The 12,017-nt window shown below is 53.4% G+C and overlaps 1 protein-coding gene across 1 annotated transcript in view; it reads left to right on the top strand.

Annotated features, from left to right (window-relative positions):
* The window catches only part of LOC105495387 (F-box protein 17), a 36,218-nt gene extending 25,015 nt beyond the window's left edge, over window positions 1-11,203 (top strand). Inside the window, exons 2-6 of the mRNA XM_071086678.1 lie at window positions 1,057-1,422; window positions 3,061-3,172; window positions 6,137-6,232; window positions 7,193-7,328; window positions 9,893-11,203. Of these exons, the coding sequence (XP_070942779.1) occupies window positions 1,074-1,422; window positions 3,061-3,172; window positions 6,137-6,232; window positions 7,193-7,328; window positions 9,893-10,036 (837 nt within the window). The 5' untranslated portion in view covers window positions 1,057-1,073 and the 3' untranslated portion in view covers window positions 10,037-11,203. The remainder of the gene's footprint in view (window positions 1-1,056; window positions 1,423-3,060; window positions 3,173-6,136; window positions 6,233-7,192; window positions 7,329-9,892) is intronic.
* The last annotated feature ends 814 nt before the right edge of the window (window positions 11,204-12,017 follow it).

Below are 12,017 nucleotides of genomic sequence, written 5' to 3'. Positions count from 1 at the left end.
AAGACGGGCCACTGCACTCCAGCCTGGGTGACAGAGTGAGACTCTGCCTCAAAAAAAAAAAAAAAAAAACCAAACTCAAGAGAGACGACAGCTGGTGGGAGGAAAAGCAAGTTTATTTGGAGAGCCAGCAAACCGAGAACACAGTGGACTATCATCCTAAAGTACCATCTTAAATCAGGACAATTTTTTTTTTTTTTTTTAAGGGCAGAGGGAAGAGAAGAGCATTGTGATTAAGAGGTGACCAACAGGCCAGGCGCAGTGGCTCATACCAATCCCAGTACTTTGGGAGGCTGAGGCAGGAGGATCACTTGAGCCCAGGAGTTCAAGACCAGCCAGGGCAATGCAGTGAGACCCCATTTCTACAAAAATATATATAAAATAAAAAACTAGCTGGGCATAGTGGCGTGCACCTATAGGCCCAGCTACTTGGGAGGCTGAGGCAGGAGGATCACTCGAGCCCAGGAGGTACAGGCTGTAGTCCTGGTTTCTAGCTCCATAAAAAAGTAATAATAAAATAAGGAGGTGACCACTGCAGACATCTGGGTGCCAGCTAGGGTCCGAGGAGGTTGGTGACTTCTTTGTCCTTGGTTGGGTCACAGTGCTCCTATAAATCTTTGACAAAACATAGTTGTTTACATACTTCTTTAATCCCAGAGTTAGTTTTAAAAACTACATGATTGCTGTTTTTGCATATTATCTCAGCGCTCTAAAATTATCCTAGCCTATGTGCAGGAATGGGTAAAGTCCCCTTAAACAAAAATGGGGTTAGTTATGTTAGTTATTTTGCCGTTTCACTTGTGATATACGTGAAGCGCTTAGCCCGACACAAGTGAACGCCAGACGGAAGCCGTGATCAGCGGTCCTGACGGGGGTCAGAGTCTTTTGCCCAAGGTGGAAAGATGGGGAGAGGCCCAGAATCAGAGGGGAATGGGTCGCTGGTTGCCCATGGACCTAATGGGGTTTCTCGAGCTGCAGGGGCCTTGCGCCCTGGGAGGCAAAGTAGGGAGGGGGTGGCCTGGCTGCGCTGACCCGCCTACGACCCCTCTCTACCTGCAGGACTCCGGCTGCTAGAGATGGGCGCCCGGCTCTCGCGGCGACGGCTGCCGGCGGACCCGTCCCTGGCCCTGGACGCGCTGCCCCCGGAGCTGCTGGTGCAGGTTCTGAGCCACGTGCCTCCACGCGCCTTGGTCACGCGATGCCGTCCAGTGTGCCGCGCCTGGCGCGACATAGTGGACGGGCCCACCGTGTGGCTGCTGCAGCTGGCCCGCGACCGCAGCGCTGAGGGCCGCGCACTCTATGCAGTGGCCCAACGCTGCCTGCCCAGCAACGAAGACAAGGAGGAGTTTCCGCTGTGTGCCCTGGCGCGCTACTGTCTGCGCGCGCCCTTCCGCCGCAACCTCATCTTCAACTCCTGCGGAGAGCGTGGGTGCAGGGAGTGGTGCCCATGAGGCTGGGGGAGGGGGCCGGGGTGAGCGAGACAGGGGCGGGGCCGGGACAGAGTCTGAGACAGATGTAGCCAATGGGCGAGACCCCTGGAGGAGCCAGGGGGCGGGGCTGAGGGACGCAGTGCCTGGGCTGTAGGTCCGGTAGGCGGGGCTGAAGACCGTGGACCCAGGAATCGGGACGAGTGGACTGGGCAAGGGAGGAAGACCCTGGCTGGGCCAGGGGAGAAAGCAAGCAGTTTGATATGCAGAGGGGGTGCAGAACAGGGCAGAGGCCGAATGGCAACGCTTTGGGAGGCCAAGGCAGGAGGATCGCTTAAGCCTAGGAGTTCGAGGCTGCAGTGAGCTATGATCGTGCCATTGCACTACAGCCTGGGTGACAGAGAGAAACCTTGTCTTAAAAAAAAAAAAAAAAAAAAAAAAGGGTGGGGCGCAGTAGCTCACGCCTGTAATCCCAGCATTTTGGGAGGCGATGGTGGGAGGATCGCTTGAGGCCAGGAGCTCGAGACCAGCCTGAACAACAAAGTGAGACTGTCTCTAAAAATTTTGAAAATTAGGCCGGGCGCGGTGGCTCATGCCTGTAATCCCAGCACTTTGGGAGGCTGAGGCGGGTGGATCACCTGAGGTCAGGAGTTCGAGACCAGCCTGGCCAACATGGTGAAACCCCGCCTGCACTAAATATAGAAAAATTAGCCAGGCATGGTGACAGGCATCTGTAATCCCAGCTACTGAGGAGGCTGAGGCAGGAGAATCGCTTGAACCCTGGAGGCAGAGGTTGCAGTGAGCTGAGATCCCGCCATTGCACTCCAGCCTGGGGGACAAGAGGGAGACTTCGTCTCAAAAAAAAAAAAAAAAAAAAAAAAAAAAGGTTAAAAAAATTTTTTTAATTAGGCCAGGCGCAGTGCCTCATGCCTGTAATCCCAGCACTTTGGGAGGCCAAGGCCAGCGGATCACCTGAGGTCAGGAGTTCAAGACCAGCCTGACCAACATGGTGAAACCCCATCTCTACTAAAATACAAAATTAACCAGGTGTGGTGATGCACACCTGTAATCCCAGCTACCTGGGAGGCTGAGGCAGGAGAATCGCTTGAACCTGGGAGGCAGAGGTTACAGTGAGCTGAGATCATGCCATTGCACTCCAGTCTGGGCAGCAAGATCAGAACTCCGTCTCAAAAAAAAAATTAAAAAATTAAATTAGCCAGGTGTGGTGGCATGCACCCGTGGTCCTAGCTACTCTGGAGGCCGATATGGGAGGATCGCTTGAGCTCAGGAGTTAGAGGCTGCAGTGAGCCATGATGGAGCCACTGCACTCCAGCCTGGGCGACAGAGTAAGACCCTGTCTCTCTCTGTCTAACACACACACACACACACACACACAGTGAAGAGCACAACTGAAGGAGAAAGAGCAAGTAAGGGTGACTGAAGAGAAGCTGAGTGGATGGGCAAGGCTGAGAGTCACAGTTCTGGGGTAGGACCAGGAATACAGGATAATGGGAGGAGGAGTCGGTAGGAGAAACCAGGGAGGATTGGAGCACAAGAGGGACAGGCTGGTGGTTGCTGGGTCTCTGCTGGGCAGGCTGGCAGGTAAATCATATGTTCAACTCTTGTTTTCCCACAGAGGGCTTCAGAGGCTGGGAGGTGGAGCACGGTGGGAACGGCTGGGCCATAGAAAAGAACCTAACACCGGTACCCGGAGCGCCTTCACAGACCTGCTTCGTGACCTCTTTCGAGTGAGTGGCCCAAGTGAGAGGCCCCGATCCCTGGGGCAGGGGCCCCAGAGAGAGAAAGGGACCCTACCCCCACACTGTTCTCATCGCCACCTTCACGCTCTCTTTCCCCCATTTATTCATTTTTTTTTTCTTTTTTTTTTTTTTTTTTGAGACAGAGTCTCGCTCTGTCACCCAGGCTGGAGTACAGTGGCCGGATCTCAGCTCACTGCAAGCTTCGCCTCCCGGGTTTACACCATTCTCCTGCCTCAGCCTCCCAAGTAGCTGGGACTACAGGCGCCCGCCACCACGCCCGGCTAATTTTTTGTATTTTTTTTTCAGTAGAGACGGGGTTTCACCATGTTAGCCCGGATGGTCTCGATCTCCTGACCTCGTGATCCGCCCGTCTCGGCCTCCCAAAGTGCTGGGATTACAGGCTTGAGCCACCGCGCCCAGCCTTATTCATTGATTCATTCCATCAATCAACAAATTCTTGGCCAGGCGCGGTGGCTCAAGCCTGTAATCCCAGCACTTTGGGAGGCCGAGACGGGCGGATCACGAGGTCAGGAGATCGAGACCAGCCTGGCTAACACGGTAAAACCCCGTCTCTACCAAAAAAATACAAAAAACTAGCCGGGCGAGGTGGCGGGCGCCTGTAGTCTCAGCTACTCGGGAGGCTGAGGCAGGAGAATGGTGTAGACCCCGGAGGCGGAGCTTGCAGTGAGCTGAGATCCGGCCACTGCACTCCAGCCTGGGCGAGAGAGCAAGACTCCGTCTCAAAAAAAAAAAAAACAAACAAACAAACAAATTCTTGTTGAGGGTACTGTTTTATATGCCAGAGATACAAGGAAAAATCAGGAAGGTTAGCAACCACAGGCAGTAATGCTCTGTGCATCATCGCCTGCAGTTTGTGAGACAACAGCAAGACCAGTTTGATCTAAAGACAGGGTTTTGGGCCAGGCACGGTGGCTCTCGCCTGTAATCCCAGCACTTTGGGAGGCCAAGGCAGGCAGATCACTTGAGGTCAGGAGTGCGAGACCAGCCTGGCCAACAGGAGGAAACCCCGTCTCTACTAAAAAGACAAAATTAGCTGGACGTGGTGGCACGCACCTGTAGTCCCAGCTACTGGGGAGGCTGAGGCGGGAGAATCGCTTGAACCCAGGAGGCAAATGTTGCGGTGAGCCGAGATCACGCCACTGCACTCCAGCCTGGGCGACAGAGTGAGACTCTGTCTCAAAAAAAAAAAAAAAAAAAAAGTGAACATGGCAGATTAGCATCCAAGATGGAGTCACTCTTGCCTCCACAAGGGGTTACTCTGTACTAGACACTTTACATATAATTCTGGCAACAATCCTGTGACATAGATACTATTATTGCCCCCACTTTATAGTAGGAAACTGAAGGTCGGGCATGGTGGCTCATGCCTGTAATCCCAGCACTTTGGGAGGCCAAGGTGGGAGGATCTCTTGAGCCCAGGAGTTCGAGGTTGCAGTGAGCTAGGATCATGGCACTGCACTCCAGCCTAGTGACAGAATAAGACCTTGACTCAAAAGAAAAAAAAAGAGAGAGAGAAATAATCTGTTCCCCATGGAATGATGATGCCATCTCTACGGTTTATTAAGTTTCTGTGCATACCTAGGTCTATCCCTGGCACTCTGATTTTCTTTGTTTTCATTTTTTGAGACAGAATCTCATTTTGTTGCCCAGGCTAGAGTGCACTAGCGCAATCTCGACTCACTGTAGCCTCTGCTTCCTGGGTTTCAGTGATTCTCCTTCCTCAGCCTCCTGAGTAGCTAGGACTACAGGGGTGCGCCACCATGCCTGGCTAATTTTTTTTTTTTTTTTGAGACGGAGTCTCGCTCAGTCGCCCAGGCTGGAGTGCAGTGGTGCAATCTCGGCTCATTGCAAGCTCGCCTCGCCATTCTCCTGCCTCAGCCTCCCAAGTAGCTGGGACTACCGGCGCCCGCCACCACGCCCGGCTAATTTTTTGCATTTTTAGTAGAGATGGGGTTTCACCGTGTTAGCCAGAATGGTCTCAATCTCCTGACCTCATGATCCACCTGCCTCGGCCTCCCAAAGTGCTGGGATTACAGGCATGAGCCACCTCACCCAGCCTAATTTTTGTATTTTTTGTAGAGAAGAGGTTTCACCATATTGGCCAGGCTGGTCTCGAACTCCTGACCTCCAGTGATCCACCTGCCTTGGACTCTCAAAAGTGCTGGGATTACAGGCCTAAGCCACCACGCTCGGCCAGTTCCTGGCACTCTGTTCTATTCCGTTGGTCAACTTACCTGTCCTTCCACCAATACTGCACAATGTATGTGATTATGGCACATTCTAATTTGAGGTGAAGGACTGTTTACAAAGTTGTTGGCAGGAGTCCCTGAGCTAGTAACAGAGAAGGAACATTACCACCCCTAGATTACTAGAGGTGAGGGGAGGAAACAGTTACTGAAAAATGAGAAGAGCGTGCTGTGGAGCTGTGCTTTTTCCTTGGGGGACAAGGCAGTCCCTTGAGAAGGACCCAAGAGGATATATACCCTGATTTTAGTCACCTCCTTCACTTCCATCCCCTGCTGGAGCATCCCATTGGCTGATCCAACAGGAAGCAATAGGTGACAGAGACCAGGCCATCCAGCTTTAGACCCGGGGCCCTCGCACTTTAGGAGGCCCACCACAGAGCTCCCCGCTCAAATGTCTAGTATGTGGCCTTCATTTGTACTCATGTCTTGTCCCACATAGATGAGGGTCAGGCTTTCATAGAGGTCAGCTGCCTGGAGCCCGCAGCAGGGTGGAGAATGGCAAAGGGAATCCAAGAGGCCAAGGAGAGATGTATAGCCCATCATAGATCTTCAGGTTTGCTAGAGCAAACCCTGAGGGCTGCTTTAGAGAGGGTTATCAAGGGAGGCTTCTTGGAGGAGGTGGTTTCTGACTGCGCCTTGAATGCCGGGACTGTTTGCCCTGCCCATTGCCATCTCTCCTTCCCAGATGGTGCTCCAAGAGGCAGCTTGTGGACCTGGTGATGGAAGGTGTGTGGCAGGAGCTACTGGACAGCGCCCAGATTGAGATCTGTGTGGCTGACTGGTGAGTGAGGAGCGGCACCCTGCTCTGGAGCAGCAGCAGGCTTGGCAGCGGTTCTGCAGCAGGGGCTCATTTCCCGCCCCGTCCACCCCATGGGTAGCGGCTGTCACTGTGCACCCTTTGTGATGACACTGAGAGGCGAAGTGATGCGGAGCCGGGGAGGATACAGCTTTGGAGAAGCCAGAGCCCCCGCTCTGTACTCCTGCTCACCCTCATCTCAGCAGGCTGGGGTGGTCCACAGGGGGCCACTGACTGGCTTGATACCCCTCTGAAACGAGACACCTCCCCCGACCCCTTTGTGGATGCCTCTGAAGGGGTGGGAGCACGGTGCCCTGTGAGCTGAGGCTCAGGGAGCATAGCTGGGACAGGACTGGCTTCAGAGCCTGCAGGCTTAGGATGAATGCCTTCTTCGCAAAACACCCAGGTTCTGCCCAAAGCATTCCAGCTCCTCCTTCAGGCTGTGGCTCCTCCATAGAAAATCTGGTCTCTTCCCCGGGGCTCTGGCTCCTCCCTGAAGTCATCAGGCACCTGCCCTGCATTGTGGTTCTTCCCCAGAGCATCCTTTCTCGTCCCCCAACTACCCACCCAAAAGCCTCCAGAATCAACCCCAGGACCACCCAGGCTCCTCCCCTGCTCTGGCTCCATCTAGGACCACTCAGGCCCCTCCCCCAGGCTCAGGCTCCTCCTCTAGGTTCTGGCTTCACCCCAGGACCACCCAGACCCCTCCCCCAGACTCTGGCTCCACCCTCGGATCACCCAGGCTCTTCCCCCAGGTTCTGGCTCTACCCCAGAACCACCAAGGCTCCTCCCCTAGAGGTTCCCAGGCCAGGACGTCTCCAAATGTGGTCCAGATGTGCAGAACCCTCATCAAGATGCGGGAAGGCCCAGCCTTCAGCCTCCCACCCTGAAACCCAGAATGCTGGCTGGGTGACGGGGACATAGAGGCTGACTGCTGCCTGGCAGGTGGGGTGCTCGAGAGAACTGCGGCTGCGTCTACCAGCTCCGGGTCCGCCTTCTGGACGTGTATGAAAAGGAAGTGGTCAAGTTCTCAGCCTCACCTGACCCGGTCCTTCAGTGGACTGAGAGGGGCTGCCGACAGGTGGGTCCAGACTACCTTCCAGCTCCCCCCGACCCCCTAGAGGCACACACACCCAGCCTCTCATCTGCGTGGTTTCTCTTCTGTCACCGCTGGATATCTATAATAACAGCTAAGAAGTATTGAACCCTTCTTACATCCCAAGCCCTGTGTCAAGAGGCTTACATACTGATTCATTTCACTAGCACAATAGCTTAATGTTCAACAAACACTGATTGAGCACCTACTGTGTGCTGGGCACCACTCTAGGTGCTGGAAATGCAGCGGTGAACCAAAATCCTATCTCCATTCTAGAGTTTAGGAAACAGAGGCACAGGGAGGTTATGTGACTGGCCCAGTGCAGAGCCGGACTCAAGCCCAGTCTGGCCCCGAGACTATGCTGTCTTGATCCTCACACCTCAGTTACCAAAGTAAATGTTTCGGCTGGGCACGGTGGCTCATACCTGTAATCCCACCACTTTGGGAGGCCAACATGGGAGGACAGCTTGAGGGCAGGAGTTTGAGGCCAGCCTGGGCCATATAGCGAGACCCCCATCTCTACAAAGAAATTAAAAATTAGACCAGCATGGTGACTTGAGCTTGTAGTCTCAGCTACTCAGGAAGCTGAGGTGGGAGGATGGTTGGAGCCCAGTTGGTCGAGGCTACAGTGAGCTATGATCTTGCCACTGCACTCCAGCCAGGACAACAGACAGAGACCCTAACTAAAACTAATAATAATAATAATAATGAGTCAGATCGGCCGGGCGCGGTGGCTCAAGCCTGTAATCCCAGCACTTTGGGAGGCCGAGACGGGCGGATCACGAGGTCAGGAGATCGAGACCATCCTGGCTAACACGGTGAAACCCCGTCTCTACTAAAAAATACAAAAAACTAGCCGGGCAAAGTGGCGGGTGCCTGTAGTCCCAGCTACTCGGGAGGCTGAGGCAGGAGAATGGTGTGAACCCGAGAGGAGGAGCTTGCAGTGAGCTGAGATCCAGCCACTGCACTCCAGCCTGGGTGACAGAGCAAGACTCCGTCTCAAAAAAAAAAAAAAAAAAAAAAAAATGAGTCAGATCACAAGTCTCCCTGCTTGTAATGCTCCTGTGGCTACATCTCACAGTAAAAGCCAAAGTTATGCGGCCACGGAAAAGAAATGAAGCACCAATTCACGCTGCAACGTGGATAAACTTTGAAAACACGATGCTGAAAGAGGCCAGACATGAAATGACAAATACTGTATGATTCCACATATATGAAATGTACACTAAGAAGACTGGTGACTGCCAGGGGTTGGGGGAGGGAGGACTTGGAAGTGACAGTTCACGGATGCAGAGTTTCTTCCTGGGGTGACGGGAATGCTCTAGAATTAGGTAGTGGTGATGGCCACGTAACATCGCAAATCAACTAAAAACCACTGAATTGTACACTTTAAAAAGTGAATTTTGGGCCAGGTGTGGTGGCTCATGCCTGTAATCCCAGCACTTTGGGAGGCCAAGGCGGGTGGATCACTTGAGGCCAGGAGTTCAAGACCAGCCTGGCCCGTGTGGTGAAACCCTGTCTGTACTAGAAATACACAAATTAGCCAGGCATGGTGGTGAGCACCTGTAATCCCAGCTTCTAGGGAGACTGAGGCAGGAGAATCTCTTGAACTGGGGGAGGTGGAGGTTACAGTGAGCTGAGATCATGCCACTGCACTCCAGCCTGGGCGATGGAGCAAGTCTTGGCCTCAAAATAAATAATTAAAATAAAATGGTAAATTTTGGCCGGACCCAGTGACTCACACCTGTAATCCCAGCACTTTGGGAGACCAAGGCAGGTGGATCACCTGAGGTCAGGAGTTCAAGACCAGCCTGACCAACATGGAGAAACCCCATCTCTACTAAAAATACAAAAATTAGCTGGGCGTGGTGGTGCGTGCCTGTAATCCCAGCTACTCGGGAGGCTGAGGCAGGAGAATCGCTTGAACCTGTGAGGCGGAGGTTGCATTGAGCCAAGATCGTGCCACTGTACTCCAGCCTGGGTGACAGAGTGAGACTCCATCTCAAAAATAAATAAATAAATGAAAAGTTTGTTTTATGAAAATTTTATCTCGACTCTTTTAAATTGAAAAAATAAATAAATAAATAACCGAAGTCCTCCTGTGGCCCACAAGACCATGATCTGCCCATGACCTCCCTGACCCCTCTCTTCTCCCCTCACTCAGCTCCAGGCATGTTCCCACCTCGGGACCTTTGCACAGGCTGTTCCCGCTGCCTGGGACACCCTCCCTCCAGAGCCCCTCCTGGCTCCCTCCCCTCCTTCAGGTGTCACCTCTGTGGGGCCTTTGCTAACTCACTCTACTCACATTCCTGCCACCTTCCTGGCAGGATGCCCCAGCCCCTCGCCCCCACCTAGCCCCAGTGTCCAGGCCCCCCTGCTAGAATGGCAGTTCCACCAGCGCGGGGTCCTTTTCCTGCTTTCTTCGCTGCTCCATCCCCAGCACCTAGTGCAGGACTGGCACCTCCTCAGTCCTTGGGGCCTATCTGTTAAGGTGGAGGAAGAGAAGGGGCCCGCAGGCCCTCACCCTCTCACTCCCCTTCCCCCTGCAGGTCTCCCACGTCTTCACCAACTTTGGCAAGGGCATCCGCTACGTATCTTTTGAGCAGTATGGGAGAGACGTGAGTTCCTGGGTGGGGCACTACGGTGCCCTTGTGACCCACTCCAGCGTGAGGGTCAGGATCCGTCTGTCCTAGCGACTGGACTACCGCCTGACGTCGTCAGTCAAGACCAGCCTTGAAGCCGGGTGCGGTGGCTCATACCTGTGGAATCCCAGCACTTCAAGAGGCCAAGGTGGGAGGATCACTGGAGCTCAGGAGTTCAAGACCAGCCTGGGCAACATAGTGAGGCCCTGTCTCCACAAATAATTTTTACAAAATTCGCCAAGCATGGTGGTGCCGCCTGTAGTCCCAGCTACTCGGGAGGCTTGGGTGGGAGGATTGCCTGAGTCCAGGAGGTTGAGGCTGCAGTGAGCCGTGATTTCACCACTGCACTCCAACCTGGGCGAAAAAGCAAGACCCTATATCAAAGAAAAAAAAAAAAAAAAAAAACACCAGCCTTGCAGCCAGAAGCCAGAGGATACCCAGGCACAGTAGGGGGTCCCATGTGGCTGGTTCTCAGTACACCTTCCATGAACCCGCTTGCTGCTGCTTCAGCGTGGTGGCCAACATGCTGTGTGACAAACCAGGCTGTTCACAGCTTCCTCGGCCCCCCAGGAGGGGGGTGTCAGGAAAGAGACATTTAGTTCATTTGCCTGCAAACTGTCTTCTCCTGCAAGGATCTCAGTAGACTCAGTCACAAAACAAAGGCTAACCCAGGCTTTGTACGAGGGGGAAGGCCGCCGATGCAGGGAGCAGAGACTTGCCGGCATGTTTTGGGGGTAATGGTCACTGGCAGGGAGCAGAGGTCCGCTGAGGCAGTCTGTCCTTGAGACCAACAGGATCATCCGCTGCTTGGGGAATCTCTGGTGTTGGGAACAGTCTCCCAGATCTGGTCATAAACAGAATCTCTGCAGCACTGTGACAGGTTCATGATGGCCATGACCCCAACGCTGAAAGTTGTGGGTTTACCAGAATGAGGGCAAGGAACACCTGGCCCACCCAGGGCGGAAAACCGCTTAAAGGGGTTCCTGAACCACAAACAATAGCATGAGCGATCTGTGCCTTAAGGACATGCTCCTGCTGCCGATAACTAGCCAGAGCCCATCCCTTTATTTCCTGTAAGAAATGCTTTTAGTTAATCTATAATCTATAGAAACAATGCTTATCACTGGCTTGCTGTTAATAAACATGTAGGTAAATCTCTGTTCAAGGCTCTCAGCTCCGAAAGCTGTGAGACCCCCCGATTTCCCACTCCACACCCTATATTTCTGTGTGTGTTTTTAATTCCTCTAGCGCCACTGGGTTAGGGTCTCCACGACCCAGCTGGTCTCGGCACTGTGGGATCCCACCATGGGGCTGTGTAACCAGCCATCTCTGTGCAACATGCCCAGCACTGCCCGTCAGCATCTCCTGTTTGGGTCAGGCTGGTCCCTCTCATCAGAATTCCAGAATTCCATCAGAGGCCAAGTTCCCCACCCCCACCTCCTGCTTGCTTTAGGGGCAACTTCCTGCAAGGTAACACTTCCTTTTGTCCACACTCCTGTATACAGACTCCTGGAGCAAGGTGTGCCATGAGGAAAAGCTCTCCTGTCCCCCCATCTCCCTCCACTTCTCTATCTCTCAGCTAGGCATGGCCAACAAACTAGCTCAATAAAACTGGTGCTAAATATGAGGGGATGGGCAATTTTTATCTGTAATCAGTGCACTTGTCTGCCACCAGTTCTGATCCTAAAAGACCTTGAGGCCTCATGTTTACAATCAGGAGACCCTCAGGAGGCTGTGTTGAGCGCCATGAGGAACTCGGAGACAGCTATGATGAGACAGCTATGATGCGCCTAACAGCTCTCAGGCATGCACCCTTATCAGCGCCATTTGGTGCAGGCTCAAAGTGTAAACAACCTGCCCAAAGTCACCCAGTCAGTAAGCAGGGGAGGCAGGGCTTGGAGCAGTGCTGGGCTCCAGAGCCCAATGGTATGAACACAGTTCCCACATCTTTTTTTCTTTTGTTGAGACAGAGTCTCACTCTGTCACCCAGGCTGCAGTGCAGTGGTGCTGATCTTGGCTCACGGCAACCTCC

Source organism: Macaca nemestrina, chromosome 20 (genome assembly GCF_043159975.1).
Source record: "Macaca nemestrina isolate mMacNem1 chromosome 20, mMacNem.hap1, whole genome shotgun sequence".
Lineage (NCBI taxonomy): Eukaryota > Metazoa > Chordata > Mammalia > Primates > Cercopithecidae > Macaca > Macaca nemestrina.
The sequence above is the reverse complement of the archived record's forward strand: the minus strand, read 5'-3'. Positions and strand labels throughout refer to the sequence as shown.